The sequence below is a fragment of the Macaca thibetana genome, chromosome X, assembly GCF_024542745.1.
Source record: "Macaca thibetana thibetana isolate TM-01 chromosome X, ASM2454274v1, whole genome shotgun sequence".
Taxonomy (NCBI): domain Eukaryota; kingdom Metazoa; phylum Chordata; class Mammalia; order Primates; family Cercopithecidae; genus Macaca; species Macaca thibetana.
The window spans coordinates 148,058,480-148,076,849 of NC_065598.1; the positions used below are offsets into that span (position 1 = coordinate 148,058,480).

The 18,370-nt window shown below is 55.5% G+C and overlaps 3 protein-coding genes and 1 long non-coding RNA gene across 8 annotated transcripts in view; 2 read left to right on the forward strand and 2 right to left on the reverse strand.

The window, feature by feature from the left end:
* Positions 1-18,370, reverse strand: part of CETN2 (centrin 2) — a 628,428-nt gene that overhangs the window by 432,671 nt on the left and 177,387 nt on the right. The gene's annotated exons all lie outside the window — the stretch shown is intronic.
* The window catches only part of LOC126945446 (uncharacterized), a 430,470-nt gene that overhangs the window by 222,323 nt on the left and 189,777 nt on the right, over positions 1-18,370 (forward strand). The gene's annotated exons all lie outside the window — the stretch shown is intronic.
* ZFP92 (ZFP92 zinc finger protein) overlaps positions 1-18,370 on the forward strand; it is a 294,607-nt gene that overhangs the window by 167,921 nt on the left and 108,316 nt on the right. The window lies entirely within an intron of this gene.
* Positions 14,196-18,299, reverse strand: PNMA6F (PNMA family member 6F). Its single transcript, XM_050775339.1, has 2 exons — positions 18,007-18,299; positions 14,196-17,236 (listed from the first exon to the last, which is right to left on the reverse strand). The coding sequence occupies exon 2, from the start codon at positions 17,163-17,165 to the stop codon at positions 15,450-15,452; it is 1,716 nt and encodes a 571-aa protein (XP_050631296.1). The 5' UTR covers positions 17,166-17,236; positions 18,007-18,299; the 3' UTR covers positions 14,196-15,449.

An 18,370-nucleotide genomic window follows, 5' to 3' on the forward strand; every position in this document is an offset into this window, starting at 1 on the left:
CTGTGCCTGTGGAACACCTGTAACTGTGCTGCTCGGTGGCTCCAGGCCCCTGCCTTCTGGCCTTTGCCTATGTGAACACAGGCTCCTGCACCTGCAGATCCCTGCCAGCGACGCCCCAACCACCCTGCCCCCTCACAGGAGCTGGCGGGACTCCATGAAGTGCAGCCCAGCCTTTGCGTCCCAGGGCAGGGTCCAAGCAGGCAGGAGTCAGGCTGACTGTGGGTCATGTCCCCTCAGGGAAAACTGCACTGCTGATTCCCACTCCACCTTTGCACAGCACAGAGTGTGGAGATGCACAGAGTGATGCTGGGGACACCCGGGAGAGCAATCCCAGCAGCAATGGAAAGGACAGACAGGAGTGGCCACTGAGGTGCAGGAGAGACTGTCTCTTGTAATCTCACTTGCTTGCTCCACCCAGAGAGCGCATTTTATGATTCCCATTCTGCAGATGAGGAAACTGAGGCCGGAAGATGGGGAGGGAGTGGTGCCGGATGGCGACAAGGGGCAGGCTGCAGAGGACTCCCGAGTCTGACAGTGCTCATGGAGGCAGCCGTGGGCGGGCCCTGAGGGCTGTGTGAGACTGAGTGCTGCCTACACACTACCCCATTGATGTTACCTGCACACCCAGTGAATATCTTTATTATGGTCATTTTATAGGTGATGAAACTGAGGTTCCAAAAGGTTAAAACCATTGCTCAGAGTCACAAGGGTACTGAGTGGTAGAACTGGGCCTAGAATTCAGCCAGCGCCACAAACCTCTGTGGCCCCAGGTCTCCACCTCATCTCCCATCATTCCGCCCAGCACCAGCCCAGCAGTTCTCCAAATCCCGGAGATTCTGTCCTGCCTGCATGCTTTGGGGCACACCCTTTGCCCTGTCTGGAATGTCCCCCTCCCCGACCTCCCTTGGGAAATTCTCCAGATATGCTCACAGTACATGGGTTTCTCTGTGACTTGTCCTCCTCCCACTGCAACAATCCACCCTAACATTCTATTTGCTACTCCAGTAGCAATGATCTCAGTTTACTGTGCATACTTTGTTTTGTCTTTATCTGTATCCCATGCTGGGTTCTTACTTTTCCAGGGAAAGTGACCTTGTCCTACTTATCTTTTTATGCCCAGCAAGCACAGGCTTACAGAAATGCTTGCTAAAGACTGCTCTGTATTGCCTAATTTGCAGGGCCCTCCACAGCCCTGGCCTAACCACTGTTCCATCATTATTTCTGGGCATTCTGTTGACTCACCCATGCTACTCCTGATTGCTTCACATGCAGTAACAGCATCACACAGGACAGGTGCAGCAAGGAGCACCCATGGACATGAAAGGCATGGTTAATGCTAACAGCGACCAGGGTCAGGGTAAGATACATGTCCTAAGGACCCAAGAAGTATAGGCTAACACTGCAGTTCTCACATCTGGGTCCAGGGACCCCAGAGGGTCCCCCAGACCCTTTCAGGCAGGGCTTTACAAGATCAAATCTCTTTTCATAATGACACAAAGATATTTTTGCCTTGGTTCTTTTCTTCTTGCCTGAGAATACCGTGGAGTTTTCCAGAGGTTACCTGAGTGTGATGCCAAGGTGCGTGGAAGTCAGAAGCAGATGAAAATTCAGCTGTCTAGCATGTTATTGGTGTTAATGTGCAATGCTTTTACTACAGTCATCTTTCAATAAGTGAAATTTTTATTTTTACTTTTAAATTTTAATACAGCAAAATTTATACTGTGTGTATAGATAAGAGATAGAATCTCCACATAAACAAACATTCTTTGGGGTCTTAAATAAACTGTAAGAGTGCAAAGGGCGCTGAGACCCAAAGGTTTGAAAGCTGCTGGTATTAAAGAACTAGTCAATTAATCTTGCTTCATTTGATGCTCCAAAATGGAATGCAGTAAAAAAAAAAAAAAAAAAAAAAAAAAAAAAACACCTTTCATGGCATATTAGGTTGGGGACAGGGTCTTTATCTTTAAAGACAACTTTGTTTTGTTTCTTCTGTGATGATGGTGCAGGTACCACAGAACGCAAACTTAGGAAAGCAAGTGTGGAAGATTTTTGTAATCTATGTGAAACATCAGGTATTTACATTAACAACTTTTATGCCATGATTTTTAAGATCTCTCTTCTTTGTTTTTATGCTAGAGGGTCATATTGATGCAGCACAAATAAGGAATTGTGGGTTCAGCTTGAAAACTGCCTGAGATCAAGAATCGGAGTGTAAGAGTGTGCTCCGGCTGCTGTGACAAAGACCCTACAGGTTGGGAGGCTGAACTGACAGAAATAGATGCCTCATCATTCCAAAGGCTGCAAGTCAGAAATCAGGATATGGGCAGGGCCACCCTCCCTCTGAAGGCTCTATGGAAAAATCTGTTCCAGGCCCCTCTCCTAACTTCCAAGTACTGCCTTGGCTCATGGCACCAGAACTCCAAGCTTCACCCTGGCATTCTGTGTATATGTATGCACATCTTTCCAAATTTCCTCTTCTTAGAAGGACACCAGTCATATCAGATTAGGGCCAATCCTAATGCCCTCATTCTAACTTGATTACTTCTGTAAAGACCCTATCTCACATTCTGAGGTGCTGGGAGATTAGGGCTTCAACATACCTTTTTTTGCGGTGGGTGAAGGGCAGGAGGGGAAACAATTCAACCCATAAGACTGGGCAGTGCCACAAATTTGAGAAATTATAAAGGAAAATGGTGTGGGATAAAATTATGGGGCTGAAATCAAGGAAGCAAATAGCATATTTTGGTCCATGGTAATAAGGAACTAGAGAAGGTTTCCAGGGCAAAACCTTACAAGACCTTGTTGTGTTGTGTTTTGTCACCATACACATGAGACTGTTACTCGGGGAACTGGGTTTTATGCTGTGAAAGTCCTTGCTGGGCCTCACGGAGGCGGGGAAAGTTGTGTTGGGCTAAGGGAGGGGGGTTACTTTCTTTAAAACAGCCCTGCTCAGACAATGCAGGTGGGGAGAATGATCTGGACCTACAAGTTTTAGAATCAATTCCAAGACTCTTGCACCAAAAGCCCAAAGGAGGATAGAATGTACAGGGAATGAGAAAAAAGAAAAGTAGAGTTCTCCAGAACTTTAACATCTTCTACGACTACAGACCTCACCGCCATTTAAAACTGTTAGCTTGCAGTGATGAGAAATGTTGCTAGGAATCAAGTGAGTCTGGTTAGTAAATTTAGGGAACGAAATCTTGTAAAGAAAGACAAAGTGGGGAAGAAAACACTGCCAGATTTTGCACTGTTGCAACCATGGTAATGACTTGAGCCAGGAACATAGGCGGAATCTGACCAAAGGGAGCCCAGCACCCACCATTCCTCATGGCCTTGATGAGAAAGGCCATGGTCATCAAAAAGAGCTGCACTTAAAGGGGGAGTGCCATGCTGTCTACCTAATCCAGCTTCACATAACGAATTACTACAAATTTTGAAGCTTAAACCAACATGCAGTTATTATCACACAATTGCCCTGGGTCAGGGGTCCAGGCCTAACTTAACTGGGTCTCTGCTCACAAGGCTGCAATTAGAGTGTTGGCTAGCTGGGATGTTATCTGGAGGCTTTGAAGGAGAATTTGATTCCAGGCTCACTAAAGTTGCTGGCAGAATTCATTTGCTTGAGGTGGTAGGGCCGTGGTCCCCATTTTGTTGCCAGCTGCCTCCTGAATTGTTCTCAGCTCCTAGAGGCCACTCTCCAGTCTGTGCATGTGCTTCCCCCACACTCTCAAAACTAGCAATAATCTTTTGAGTTCTTCTGATGCATTGAATCTCTCTGATTTCCCCTTCTGCCCTCCTCAAGGAGAAAGCTCTGCTTCTAAAGGCTCATGTGCATCCTAAACCAGACATAGCGGAGAACACAACATAATCTCTCCATTTTAGGGACAACTGATTAGTAACCTAATTACATCTGCAAAGTCCCTTTTGCCATGTGACCTTACAGATTCATGGGTGTGACACAAGGAGGTCATGGTAGCCCTGTGTCTCTGGGGAGGCAATCTTTGGAGACTAGTTTTCATCCACCAGAGGATTACTTTCTGGTCTATTCTCAAAACCTCTCGACCCCTCCAAACTGCTTTTAAGCCACAGTTGACTTGTCATCACAGTGGTTCCCTTAGCAATGGCGGGAGCTGGCCACCTCTCTCCCGATACAAACCACACTTGAGTATTTTTCCACAGAATGTGCTTCTTTCCATGGCATATTCCAAGACAGCTCCCTACCTATTAGGAAAAACCCTTCACCATAGGCCCCCGCTTGCTTCTCCAGCCTCACGCCTCACTACTGCCCTGTTCCTGGCATTCACTCCCGGCCTCCTCCACGTGCATCCTGCTGCTGGCATTGGCGACACCTCCTTCCCCAGCCCTCCACCCTTTAACAGTGACTTGGCCTTTAAGACCAAGCTCAGAAAGCATCTCCTCCAAGGACTGCTGTGGAGTCCCCCAGACTGAGTTCTGTGCTTCCAAGTGGCTCTCAGTCTCATTCAATGCACATGTCCCCACCCCAAACCAAACACACGCAGCCCAAGTGCCATGTGCCTGTCCCAGCAAAGGATCTCCAAACTCTGCAGGTAAAGCCAGCAGCAATGCACAGAAAGTCCTAAGGAGGCGCCTAGCAAGTATCAAGAGGTCAGCCAGCATCACTTGTGTTTTAGCTGTCACTGTCTATGGACCAAAGGACTAGAATAGCATGTGCCAGCCCAGGGGACACTGAAGAGACGCCCTGACAAGTCCCTGCCTGGGAACAGACTGGAGCAGAAGACTGACCCCCAGCTCTGGGAGCCCCACCCTAAGGAGCACAGGCTCCTATGGGCCCTGGGGACATTGTAGACACTGAGTAGAAAGAAGCTGAGTGCTCCCAACCGTCTCAGTTCCCCAAGCGGATGGAGGCAGTCACTGAGAACATATGGCCCATGTCCTTCTGGTCTCTTTCTCAGAGTCTTTAAAAAGACATTGACATTGGTTTGGGATTTTTGTTTTTCTGATTACAGAAGCAGCATGTGTTGACCACCAAGAGAGCACTGATCGCTGTTCACTGCAGGCCCTGTGTCCTCTGGCCATGTTTTCAAGGGCTGTCACCATTAACCACATACCACCTGTCCTCTGGTTGTTTCCATGACACAAGCTGTGAGTTCTGTCAGCCTGGGCTGGAATCCCAACACATCAACTGATGAGCTGTGTCACTGTAGGCAACTTCCTGAACCTTCCTGTGCTCAGTGTCCTCATTTGGAGAAGAGCGGCCATGACACTGCCCACCTCCCCTCCTCTGACAGCTTGAGGAGTCAATGCAGGCTCTCAGCCTGGTGCCTGACCCTAGGTAGTTCTCTGAGGGAGAGGCTCACTATTCTCCCAGGCTCCAAACCCTTCAGCACCTCGGGGTGGATGATTGGTGTGTGGGGAGGGCCATTATGACCAGGTTTCTGCTGTCCCTGATTTGGCCAGATGGAATCATGGCTGTCAAATGACCATGGGGGACTGAAAGCAAGGTATGGGAGTGCCACAGAAGGCAAGACCACAGGCAATGTCATAGAAAGTGCAGCATGGTAGGCATGCAGTGTGGCCACACTATGCAGAACCCAGGTGTGTGCGCTAGGACGCCTGGATCTGGGGCTCAGGGAAAAGTTCAGGGCCCAGTCTCCAGCAGTACAATGTGCCCTGGAACAGGGTCACAGGTCCCCAGGGTACTCACTGGTGATTGGGCTGACTGTCAGCCCTGCTGGAGAGAAATCCACCCACCCCTATTGCCAGGACAGGAAACTGATCTGCTTGGGGGCTGCTCTTCTCTCTTTGTGATAGGTGCTGTGGCTCACAATGAGGTTCTGGGGATAGAAGGACCTGGGGCTTTCCAGGAGAAGAATGGGAGCCATGAGTTTGAGCACAAGCAGGCACGTGGAGCCAGGAGCAGGGCAGCTGGAGGTACTGGAGGCCAAAACACTCAGGGGACTGACTGCTGTGTACAGGGACTGCAGGCCTGGGAGGCAGGCCCTGCTCTGGGCTCCCTGAGGAAGGGGTAGGATCTGAAGGAAGATGGTAGCCTTGAGAGAGTCTGCCCCCTAAATGCCGGGGTCTGTGAGTGGGGAAAAGCTCAGATGGCAGAGTGTAAGTCCAGGCCCAGAACCAGCTGAGCCTCTGGGGCCCATGGCTCAGGGGACCACAGCAGCAGGGGAACAGGGTCTGCCATTCAGGCCCAGGGAAGCACCCGACAGGCACCTGGGCTTTGGCCTTTGCGCAACCCACTGTGGGTGAAGGAGTCGGGGTCTGGATGGTGGCCCCGCTTGCACAGGCAAAGAGAAAGGTGAGACAGAGGGAAAAGGTCACATTCAGCTCTTTCCAAATTATCTTACTCCAGGGAAGAGGACCGAGGACTGGGAAAAGGGTGGCCCCCAGGGGTTTCACTCTTCTGTGCCAGGTCCTGTTCTTGTGTCTGGCAGCCAGAGGGCCCATTCCCAGAGCCCACCTAGGGCCAGACTGCCCAGGGCATGGCCTTCTTCCTGGCATCCTGCCATGGGAGGGGCCAGGAAAGTGACTGCTCTGTGGCATCTTCATCTTCAGAAAAATGAAGATGCCACACGGCTCACTAAGAGGAGGTGATCCCAGGCCAGGAACAGGTGGAGGCCGGGAGTCCAGAAAGGCCACAGAGAGTGCTGCAGCCTGCAGGAGAAGCAGCAGGGGGTCCCAGCCGTGTTCCTAGGTTAGCCTTGTCATTCCCAATCAACTGCAATGGGACATAGACTTACGAGGCAGTGAATCGACAGGTTCTCAGATGAGCCTAAAATTAAATACAAAACATGCTGGCCCTCCACAGACCCCGGGTGCCTATCCACAGAAGGAGAGGGCACAGGCCTGAGGATGGCACCCCTGTCAGCCTTCTCTGCTCAGGGGCAGACCTGAGGATAGGACCCCTGTTAGTTCATTCCACTCAGGTGAAAGGCCCGAGGATGGCACGTCTCTCAATCCACTGTGCTGAGGAAACAGACCTGAAGACAGGGCTTAACTCAGTCCCCACTGCTAAGGGAAAGAGCTAAGGCCACAACTCTCCCAGTCTTCTCTGATCAAAGCTGATGAGGGAGCAGGAGTTTTCTCAGTCCTCTCTGCTCGGGGGACAGACCTTAGGACATGACCTCACTCAGTACTCTCTACTCAGGAGCAATTCATAAAGGGACACCTCTCCACATACATGACACTCAGCAAACAGGAGAACAGGAACTCTGGGTCCTCTCAGCTCAGGTGACAGGCCTGAGGATGGGACTCCTGTTGGGCCATCTTCTAAGGGGATAGATAAGAGAACAGGACCTCTCTCAGTCCCATCAACTCAGGGGACAGGCCTGAGGGTGGGACCCCCCCTCGGCCCATCTTCTAAGAGGATAGATATGAGGACAGGACCTCTCTAGGTCCCCTCAGCCCAGGGGACAAGCCTGAGCATGGGATTCCTGTCAGTCCATCTTCTAAGGGGATAGAGGGGTTGATATGAGGACAGGACCTCTCTCGGTCCAGTCAGATCAGGAGACAAGCCTGAGGATGGGACCCCTGTCGGTCCATCTTCTGACGGGATAAATATGAGGATAGGAACGCTCGCAGTCCCCTCAGCTCAGGGGACAGGCCTGAGGATGGGATCCCTGTTGGTTCACCTTTTAAGGGGATAGATATGAGGACAGGACCTCTCTCTGTCCTCTCTGCTCAAGGGAGAGATCTGAGGATGGGACCCCTTCCGTTCCATCTTCTAAGGGGATAGATATGAGGAGAGGAATCCTCTCAGTCCCCTCAGCTCAGGGGCCAGGCCTGAGGATGGGACCCCTGTCGGTCCATCTTCTAAGGGGATAGATATGAGGACAGGACGTCACTGAGTCCTCTCTGCTATAGGCAGAGACCTGAGGATGGGACCACTGTCGGTCCATCTCCTGAAGGGATAGATATGAGGACAGGACCTCTTTTGTGCCCCTCAGCTCAGGGGACAGGCCTGAGGATGGGACCCCTGACGGTCCATCTTCCAAGGTGATAGATATAAAGACAGGACCTCTCGATCCCGTCAGCTCAGGTAACAGGCCTGAGGGTGTGACCAATATCGCTCCATCTTGTAAGCGATTAGATATGAGGACAGGACCTCTCTTGGTCCCCCAGCTCAGGGTACGGGCCTGAGGATGGGACCCCTGTCGATTCATATTCTAAGGGGATAGATGTGAGGACAGAACTCTCTGTCCCCTCAGCTCAGGGGACAGGTCTGAGGATGGGACCCCTGTCGGTTCATATTCTAAGGGGATAGATATGAGGACAGGACCTCTCTCAATCCTCTCTGCTCCATACACAGACCTGAGTTTGGGACCCCAGTCAGTCCAACTTCTGAGGGGATAGATATGAGGACAGGAACTCTTGTCAGACCCTCAGCTCAGGGGACAGGTCTGAGGATAGGACCCCTGTCAGTCCATCTTCTAAGGTGATAGATATGAGAACAGGACCTCTCTCATCCCCTCAGCTCAGGGGACAGGTGTGAGGATGGGACCCCTGTCGGTCCATTTTCCTAGGGGATAGATATGAGGACAGGGTGTCTCTCAGTCCTCTCTGCTCCAGGCACAGACCTGAGGATGGGACCCCTATCGGTCCATCTCCTGAGGGGATAGCTATGAGGACAGGACCGAGTCTCTCCATCCCCTGAGCTCAGGGGACAGGGCTGAGGATGGGACCCCTGTCGGTCCATCTCCTAGGGGATAGATATGAGGACAGGATCTCTCTCCGTCTCCCTCAGCTCAGGGGACAAATCTGAGGATGGAGTCCCAGTCCGTCCGTCTTCTAAGGGCATAGATATGAAAACAGTACCTCTCTGAGTCCCCTCAGCAGAGGGGATAGGCCTGAGGACAGGTCCCCTGTCCGTCCATCTTTTAAGGGGACTGATATGAGGACAGGACATCTCTCAGTTCTCTCTGCTCAGGGGACAGGTCTGAGGATGGAACCCCTGTCAGTCCATCTTCTAAGGGGATAGATATGAGGACAGGAACTCTCAGTCCCCTCACCTCAGGGGATTGCCCTAAGGATGGCACTCCTGTCGGTCCATCTTCTAAGCAGATAGATACGAGGTCAGGACCTCTTTCGGTCCTCTCAGCTCAGTGGACAGAACTGAGGATGGGACTTTTGCAGTTTATCTTCTAAGGGGATAGATATGAGGACAGGAACTGTCCCGGGCCCCTCAGCTCATGGGACAGGCCAGAGGATGGGACCCCTGACGGTCTATTTCCAAGGTGATACATATAAAGACAGGACCTCTGTGGGTCCCCTCAGCTCAGGGGACAGGGCTGAGGGTGGGACCCCTGTCGGTTCATATTCTAAGGGGATAGGTATGAGGACAGGAACTCTCTCAGTCCCCTCCGCTCAGGGGACAGGCCTGAGGGTGGGACCCCTGTCGGTCCATCTTCTAAGGGGATCGATGTGAGGACAAGACCTCTCTCAGTCCTCTCTGCTCAAGGGACAGGCCTGAGGATGCGACCCGAGTCGTTTTATCTTCTAAGAGGATTGATGTGAGGTCCAGACCCCTCTCTGTCCTCTCTGCTCAAGGGACCGACCTGAGGATGGGACCCCTGTGGTTCCATCTTCTAAAGGGATAGATATGAGGACAGGGCATCTCTGAGTCCCGTCTGCTCTAGGCACAGGCCTGAGGATGGGACCCCTGTCGGTCCATCTACTAGGGGGATAGATGTGAGGACAGGGCGTCTGTCAGTCCTCTCAGCTCAGGGGACAGGACTGACGATGGAAGCCCTGTCGGTTTATCTTTTAAGGGGATATATATGAGGACCGAACCTCTCTCGGTCTCCTCAGCTCAGGGGACAGGCCTGAGGGTGGGACCCTTGTCGGTCCATCTTCTAAGGTTATAGATATGAGGATAAGACCTCTCTCGGTCCCCTCAGCTTAGAGGACAAGTCTGAGGATGGGACCTGTGTGCGCCCATCCTCCAAGAAGATAGATATGAGGAGAGGACCTTTCTCTGTCCCCTCAGCTCAGGGGACAGGCCTGAGGATGGGACCCTTGTCGGTCCATCTTCTAAGGGGATAGATATGAGGGCCAGACCTCTCCCAGTGCCCTCAGCTCAGGGGACAGGCCTGAGGATGGGACCCTTGTCGGTCCATCTTCTAAGGGGATATCTATGATGATAGTACCTCTCTGGGTCCCCTCAGCTCAGGGAGAGGCCTGAGGTTGGGATCCCTGTTGGTCCATCTTCTAAGGGGATAGATATGAGGGCCGGACCTCTCCCAGTCCCCTCAGCTCAGGGGACAGGCCTGAGGATGGGACCCCTGTTGGTCCATCTGCTGAGCTGATAGATGTGAGGACAGGACGTTTCTTCATCCCCTCAGCTCAGGGGACAGGCCTGAGGATGGGACCCCTGTCGGTCCATCTTTTAAGGGGATACATATGAGGACAGGACGTCTGTCAGTCCTCTCTGCTCTAGACACGGACCTGAGTTTGGGACCTCTGTCGGTCCATCTTCTGAGGGGATAGATATGAGGGGAGGAACTCTCTCAGCCCCCTCAGCTCAGGGGACAGGCCTGAGGATGGGACCCTTGTCGGTCCATCTTCTAAGGGGATAGATATGAGGGCCGGACCTCTCCCAGTCCCCTCAGCTCAGGGGACAGGCCTGAGGATGGGACCCCTGTTGGTCCATCTGCTGAGCTGATAGATGTGAGGACAGGACGTTTCTTCATCCCCTCAGCTCAGGGGACAGGCCTGAGGATGGGACCCCTGTCGGTCCATCTTTTAAGGGGATACATATGAGGACGGGACGTCTGTCAGTCCTCTCTGCTCTAGACACGGACCTGAGTTTGGGACCTCTGTCGGTCCATCTTCTGAGGGGATAGATATGAGGAGAGGAACTCTCTCAGCCCCCTCAGCTCAGGGGACAGGCCTGAGGATGGGACCCCTGTCGGTCCATCTTCTAAGGGGATCGATGTGAGGACAGGACCTCTCTCAGTCCTCTCAGCGTAGGGGGTAGGCCTTAGGATGGGTCCCCTGTCCCTCCATTTCCTAAGTAGATAGACTTGAGGACAGGATGTCTCTCAGTCCTCTCTGCTCAAGGGACGGATCTGAGGATGGGAACCCTGTCGGTCCATCTTCTGAGGGGATAGATATGAGGACAGGAACTCTCTCAGTCCCCTTAGCTCAGGGGACAGGCCTGAAGATACGACCCCTGTCGGTCCATCTTCTTAGGGGACAGATATGAGGACAGGACCTCTCTGAATCCTCTCTGCTCAAAGGACAGGCCTGAGGACAGGACCCCTCTAAGTCCTCTTTGCTCTGGGATAGACACGTGAATGGGATCTTTGTCAGTCGACTGTGCTCAGAAGACAGGCCGCAGCACAGGACCTCTCTCTGCCCACTAAGCCTCACATGCCTGAAGACAGCATCTCTCTCAGTCTTCTCTGCCCGGGGACACCGGAGGACGATACCTCTCCCACTGCTTTCTACTCAGGGTCAGGCCTGAGGACAGGACCACTCTCCGTCTTCTCTGCTAAGGGGACAGACCTTAGGATGGGATCCCTCTCTGACCTCTTACACAGAGGATAGGCCTGTGGACAGGACCTCTCTTACGACTCTCCACCCAGGGATGGGTCTGAGGACAGGAGTCCTCTCAGTCGTCCTGCTCAGGGGCTGCCTGAGGATGAGACCTCTGTCAGTTCTGTTTGCTCAGGGGACAAACTAGAAGATGGGACCTCTCTCAGTCCTCTCTGCTCAGAAAGAAACCTGAGGATTGTACTCTGTCGGACATTTCTGCTCATGGACAGGGCTGATGATAGGATCTCTCTCAGTTGTTCTGCACAGGGGACACCTGAGTATGGGACCTCTTTCAGTCCTCTTTGCTCATGGAACAGGCCTGAAAATGAGACCTCTGTCATTTCTCTATGATCAGGGACAGAGTTGAGGACAGCACCTTTCACAGTTCCCCCTGCTCAGGTTTCAGAGAGAGGCCTCTCTGCTCAGGAGACCCAACTCAGTCCTCTCTTGTTAAGGAACAGGTCTTATGATGGCACCCATCTCAGTTAATTTTCTCAGAGGTATACCTGTAGACAGGACCGCTCTCACTCCTCTCTGCTCGGGGGACAGACCTGAGGACAAGACCTCTCTCAGACCACTTTGATCAGGGACAGGCCTGGTGACGGGACCTCTCTCAGTCCTCCCTGCTCAGGGGACAGGCCTTAGGATGGGACCCCACTCAGTCTTGTCTATTCTGGGACAGTCCTGAGGACGGGACTTCTCTGAGTCCTTTCTGCTCAGCCTCAACCCCCATGATTGGGCTCTGATCCCGCTCCCTCATCCACTGCTCAAGCCGTCTGTGAGCCCAGGAGGTTGCTGCTTATTGGATGGGCTTGGTCAGCCCCTGGGCACCCGGGAAGGCACCTCGATGGACCTTTCTGTCCCCAGGCCACACATGCCCCGTGCCCCCACCCCCCAGGGACACTTGGTGAGGACTGTGCAGTGAAGCACAATGCATGGTAGGAGCTCTGCAAGCCGGCACACACCAAGGGCCTGGCCAGGATGAAAGGGACAGGGGGCCCCGTGGTGGGGCCCGTCCTTCAGGCCCAACAAAGTCTCCTGGCTCCAGGCTGGTGGGGAAGCAACTGGTTCCTCCCGGTACCGCCTTCCAGACTCCCTGGCTAGATCCCTTCCAGGTTTCACAACCCAGCTATCCAGCATGTGTGCTCACACGCTCACTGACACAGTCGCGCACACGTTCAGTGACACACTCACGTTCCAGACACATTCACATGCGCGCACACATTGAGTGACAAACACGCATTGAATGACACATACATGCCTGCTCATCGACACACCCACATTTGCAGTCAGCACACTCACGCACAATGACTCACAAACACACACACACTGACACGCATTGACACACTCACAGTGTCACACACATGCAGCGACATGCATGCTCACCTTCAATGGCACAGCCTCATTCCCCCACACACTCCCACTCACACATGCTTAGTGATGCAGTCACATGCTGTCACTTGGATTCACACACACTCACTTTCTCAGAAACTCATGCACATGCTCACACTGACACACACACGCACATGCGCAAACACACCCGCTCAGACACTCACGGCACACACAGGTCCACTCTGAACAGGGAAAACCAAGGAGCCCTGACAGGCTCTGGCAAGGTCAGCCAAGCTCTTCGCCCTCTCTTCTTGTCCTGTCCCTGAAATCTGGAGGGGCCCTTGGAAAGTGAGCAGTTGACTTGGCCCTGCTGAGACACAAGGGACAGACATGCTGGGGTTGTGCCCAGCCTGAAGAAGGCAGGGACAGCAGAGCACAGTGGGGGCCACAGGCATGCCCGCAGGGCACCCCGATGCGACACACTACAAGGGTCCCTGAGACACTGGTTAGGCACCTTCAGGCCGAGGAGGCTGCAGACCCAGCCCCAGGGACCTGCTGCCCCTGCCCCTCCCCGACAGCCCCGCAAAACTACCCCCCGCCCACGCCTGCACTCGCCTGTGTATGCCTAGTGTCTCCCAGGGCCCCTGCCGCCCTGCAGCCCTGCTGACTGCAGCTCTGCTCAAGCAGACAGGTCGCCTAGATCCAGGGTTCCTCAGCCCAGGCGGGCAGCCACCCATTCCCAGCACTGGCTCCCAGGCTGCTTTGGGGCACCCTGGCTATCATCTGAGCCAAGGGGATGGTCGGAGGCTCTGTGCTCCAGAACAGCTGGAGGAAGCGTGTGGGCACAGACTGAGTGAGCTCTGGGAGACCCTCGCCAGGTCCAAGTCACTGATCCCGTCCCCTCCCCGCACTTGTGCAGGGAGGGGCCTATCAGTTGTCCCAGTCCTGTTGCCCACAGACTCTGGGTTAGTTAAATGGCTGATCGAGGACTACCCTCAATTTGTGGCGAGCTCCCTGGCCTGTTGGGAGAGAGAGCCAGTCCCAGGAGGGCTCAGGAGGGCGGGTTCCAGGATCCTCAGGCCCCCACTGAGGACTGCCCCTCCGGCCAGTGCTCAAGGAGGATTGCTGCCCTGGGGACTCAATCAGCCACTGCCCATGAAAACCAGAATCCTGTCGCCAGGCTTCATGCAGCCCAAAGAACCACACAGGCCCTCAGGGACCCTGCTCTGCCCACACACCAGTGTCAGCCTGGCCACTGTGGCCCTCACCCCACCCAACTCCATCCCCCGCAAACCTCACCTCCAGTTTCCCACAGCAGAGGTGAGGCCGGCTGGAACACTGAATGAAGTTTATTGAAGAGAAACATGTACTGAAACCATTGAAGAGAAGGGAACCACAACACAGAGAGAAACTGCAAATGGCCACCACAGGACGCAGGTCCCACACAGGTCCCAGGCCCCCTCCTCCTGGGGTTCCTGGCAAGGCGCCTCATCTACCCGCCCTCCTGCTGCCGACCCTGCTGCCACGTCCCTCCTTCCTGAAGGCCCCAGGGTCCGCCTCTTGCCAGGACAGTGGACTCTGGCAGAGTCCACCGGCTTCAGGGAGCCCCCTCCCAAGCCCATCCGCTGGGGCAGGGCCCTGTCCTATGGCCCTCACAGGACACCAAAAACACAGCAGGGAACACCCCCACCCCCGAGTCAAAGAAACTGAGTCACGAGTAACAACAGGAGTAGAATGCCAAAGCACAAAGCTCCCCGGGGAGCCTCAGGCAGGGCAAGTCTGCTCTGTCCCAGGTCCGGTTCTTCCTCACACAGTCATGGTCACCATCATGGTCACAGTCACCATCGTGGTCATGCTCACCATAGCAGTCACAGGACGAGCATCCACCATGCCCTGGCACCTCCTTCCACCATCTCCCAGGACTGTGCTGGGGGCCTCCGGGGAGGAACTGCTCAGAGAAGAACACACACTGCTCCATGAGAACGAGCAGCCCCTGGCCTAGGTCTACACTGGGAAAGCAGAGGTGGTGCTCATGATGTGGGACAGACAGCAGCGAGCAGAGCCTGGGCTCGCAGGAAGCTCACAGCATGTGCCCCGGGCCCAGAGGCGGCTGCACCGATGTGCGCACAGCACACTACTTTGTGTAGGAACAACGGCTAGCGGTGGGTGAGTGGGTGTCTGCTGGACGTGTGGGTCACTATGGGGCCTACACAGGTGAGGGTGGGCTTCCAGGAACAGGGGGCAGCCTGCCCCAGGGATGGCAAGTGGGGGCCACGTCTTGGGAAATGCAGGCAGGTGGCACCCTTGAGGGAGCCTCTTTCCCGTGTCTCTCCCAACACAGGACAACGGGTGGGGGCAGACATCTTCAGGCTGGCTGCTCAGGGCTCCCTCCAGGCCAGCTCCCCATTTGGTATCAAACGTGGTCATCTGGGTCACTGGGAAGGACTGGTGATGGTGGCCAGGGCCCCTTGGGGGAGGTGGGAGGCACAGCTCCAAACGTGGGGTGAGGGACCGGCCTTGGCCTGGCCTCCATCTGCCTCCAGGGTGCTGCTGCCTGGGAGGAGAGGAGCCCTCGGGGCCCTCAGAGCCTATTTGCCCGGGGGGGACTTGGGCTTGCCCACCTCCCCAGCCCCGTCCTCATCCTCATTTTCTGACTCCTCTAAGATGGGCTTGAGCCCCTCCTGGGGAGGCTCCTCAGCCTCCTGGCCTCCGACCAGGACAAGGCCCTCTGGCTCCCAGCTGGGACCTCCTGGGGCCATGTCGACTCCACTGCCCATCCGGGCTGGGAGGCCCCCAGGGGCGTCGGGGGGCCTTGCCTGACTTAGGCCTTCAAGGCATGCAGGGGCATTTTCAACTTCCCCAGTGGCAGGGGCGCCCCTGGCAGCCTCTTTGGTGGCAGAAGCAGCCTCAGCAGCATCTTCCACTCTGGGATCAGCCTCGCTGGCGTTCCCCTGGGTTGGGGATGCCTGGGCGGCGTCTCCACCGGCAGGGGACGCCTGGATGGCAGCTGGGTCTTCACTCTCCACTGGGGCTGCTGGCCAGGCCGCACACTGCTGGCTCCTCGCTGGGGAGGCCGCCAACGCCTCCATGTCCCGGATGAGCCGCAGCAGCCTCAGGAAGCCGGGTGGCCTCCTCTCCAGCTGCATCCTCCTCAGGGTATCCTGAAGCGCCTCGCTGGGGTGGGCCCGAGACAGCACCTGCCGCAGTCGCAGGTAGTTGGCCATGGCTGGGTGGACAGCCCCCTTCTCCACGGCCTTCTGCAGCAGGCCTTCCAGGCGCACCACGAAGGCAAACAGCCCCTCCTGGGGCCCTTGTGTGCAGGTCAGGAACTTCATCCGCGAGGTCATCCACGTGTCCCGGCTCCTAAACACCTGCCCCAGCGCCCTCAGGCAGTCCTGCGCAGAGAAGTCGGGCTCTTCCTCCAGGAGGCCGCTCACGATATCCAGGGCCAGGCCATCCAAGCTATCCAGCAGCCGCCTCCTTCTCTCCCTTTCCGACGCATGGCACCACAGCTGCAGCATATCCTTGGCGTCCTCCAACCAGCTCTCAAAGGATTCTTCCACGAAGCCTGGCTGCTCCCTCCCGGAAAAGGGTCTCAGTTCCCGGTAGGCCATCGTTTTCATCAGAGGCCGCAGGGTCTGGCTCCATGACTGGGTCCAGGCCTCTACCTCACCTGCACCTACTGCCTCACCTACAGCTCCTGCCTCATCTTCACCTCCTTCCTCACCTGCACCTCCTTCACCTGCACCTTCTGCCTCACCTGCACCTCCTTCCTCACCTGCACCTCCTTCCTCACCTGCACCTCCTGCCTCACCTGCACCTCCTGCCTCACCTGCACCTCCTGCCTTATCTGCACCTCCTGCCTCTCCTGCAGATCTTTCCTCATTCACACCTCCTGCCTCATTGACAGATCCTGCCTCACCTGCAGCTCCCGCCTCACCTGCGCCTCTGGCCACTGCTTGCCCCTGGGGCTGTGCAGGGAAACTGGGCATATCCTGAAACTCAGCATCAGGAACCTGGGGCAGGGAGATCACTTTCCAGGGTCCCCCTTTGCCTGCTATTTGGCGAGGAATCAAGCTTCGGTTTAAACCCTCAGTGAACTCCACCAAGGCTGCCCTGGCCCCGAGCTCCTTTCTGAATACCTTGATGAGCACTCGGTACCTGCCCAGGGGCGACAGGGCAGCCTGCACGGCCTCCTGGAACTCATGTTCCTCACAGTCGTCAGGGATATCCAGGATGAGCAGGGAGCGCTCTGCGTTCGCACCCATCCTCCTGCACCAGTCCCGAAGCATCGCCAGAGCCATCGCAGAGGACTTGAGGGAGGGAGCCTGATCAGACAGGAATGTGTGCTGACTGTTGCAGTCTCTGACGCAGCCTGTGAGTGCAAAGGGGAGAGAGGGATGTTGCTGCCAATCAACCCACCCCCACTACAGGCCTTTGCCCTCCCCTCCCAAGCACTGCAGCAGCCAGGGATCCACTCCCTCCCACTGCTGCAGCCCATGCACCCCCGAAGCCCTCCCCCAGTTGGTGACACTTAATCCCTTGGCACACACCCACAACCTCTATTGGGAGACCCCCTTTTGCCTGAGCTGATGTCCCCTTATCACACCACAACGAGTGCACCTCCCCCTCCCGCCATCATCTGTAACATTGCAGCCAGGAGTCCTCCCCTATCCAAGCCCCTGCAACAGGTAGCTCTCCCCCCACCCAGAGTCCCTGCGGCCAGGAGTCCTCCCCTACACAGATCTTCGCAGCCTGGAGTCCTTCCTTACCCAAACTGCGGAAGGGAAGCAGAGAGACCTCCCCCACTCTCTTTCCCAGCTCCAAACCAGGAGCCCTCTCCCTCTTTTGATCTTCCGTGTAACCTGGCAACCCCCTCCGCGTCCCCCACACCTGCAGCCAGAAGTCCCCTTCCTCCCCCCACAGCCAGAGCCCCCCTCTCTCCCATCGTCCCCTGCACCCCTGTAGCAGGAGCCCCCCTCCCGCCCCACCAGACTGCTGCAGCCAGGAGCCCCCTCCTCCTCTCTCTGCGGGTGCTGGGCCGGACCAGGACCCTCTCTCGCGACCACTGCCTGCTGAGGCAGCGATCTGGCCCCTGCCCAGAGCACCCACGGTCACTCTGGGGTCCCGCCAGCGCCTGCTCACTTTCTCCGATTCTGCGGACGCTGCGACACCCGCGGAAAAATGCCGCCTTCAAGCTGTGGAGCCCACTCTGGAGGCCGCCTAAGAGGCCCTGGAGCAGGAGGGTGCAAGATCTCGCTTCAGTCACGCGGCCGCGCTGCGCAGCGCAGGGGTCTCCCAGGCCCGATGTGCTAAGACCACAGGGCTTCCCGCTTCTCCCAGAAGCCCCAGGTAGATGAGGAAGAAAAATTTCGTAGTCTCTGTGGAAGACAAGTGGCTAGACAGGAGGAGACATCTGTGTTGCCCTGGCAACAGGACCTGCATGGTAAGGGCTTAATGTTCCAAGGCTTGGAGCCTCTGGGAGCAACAGACCCACCGATTGGCCCTC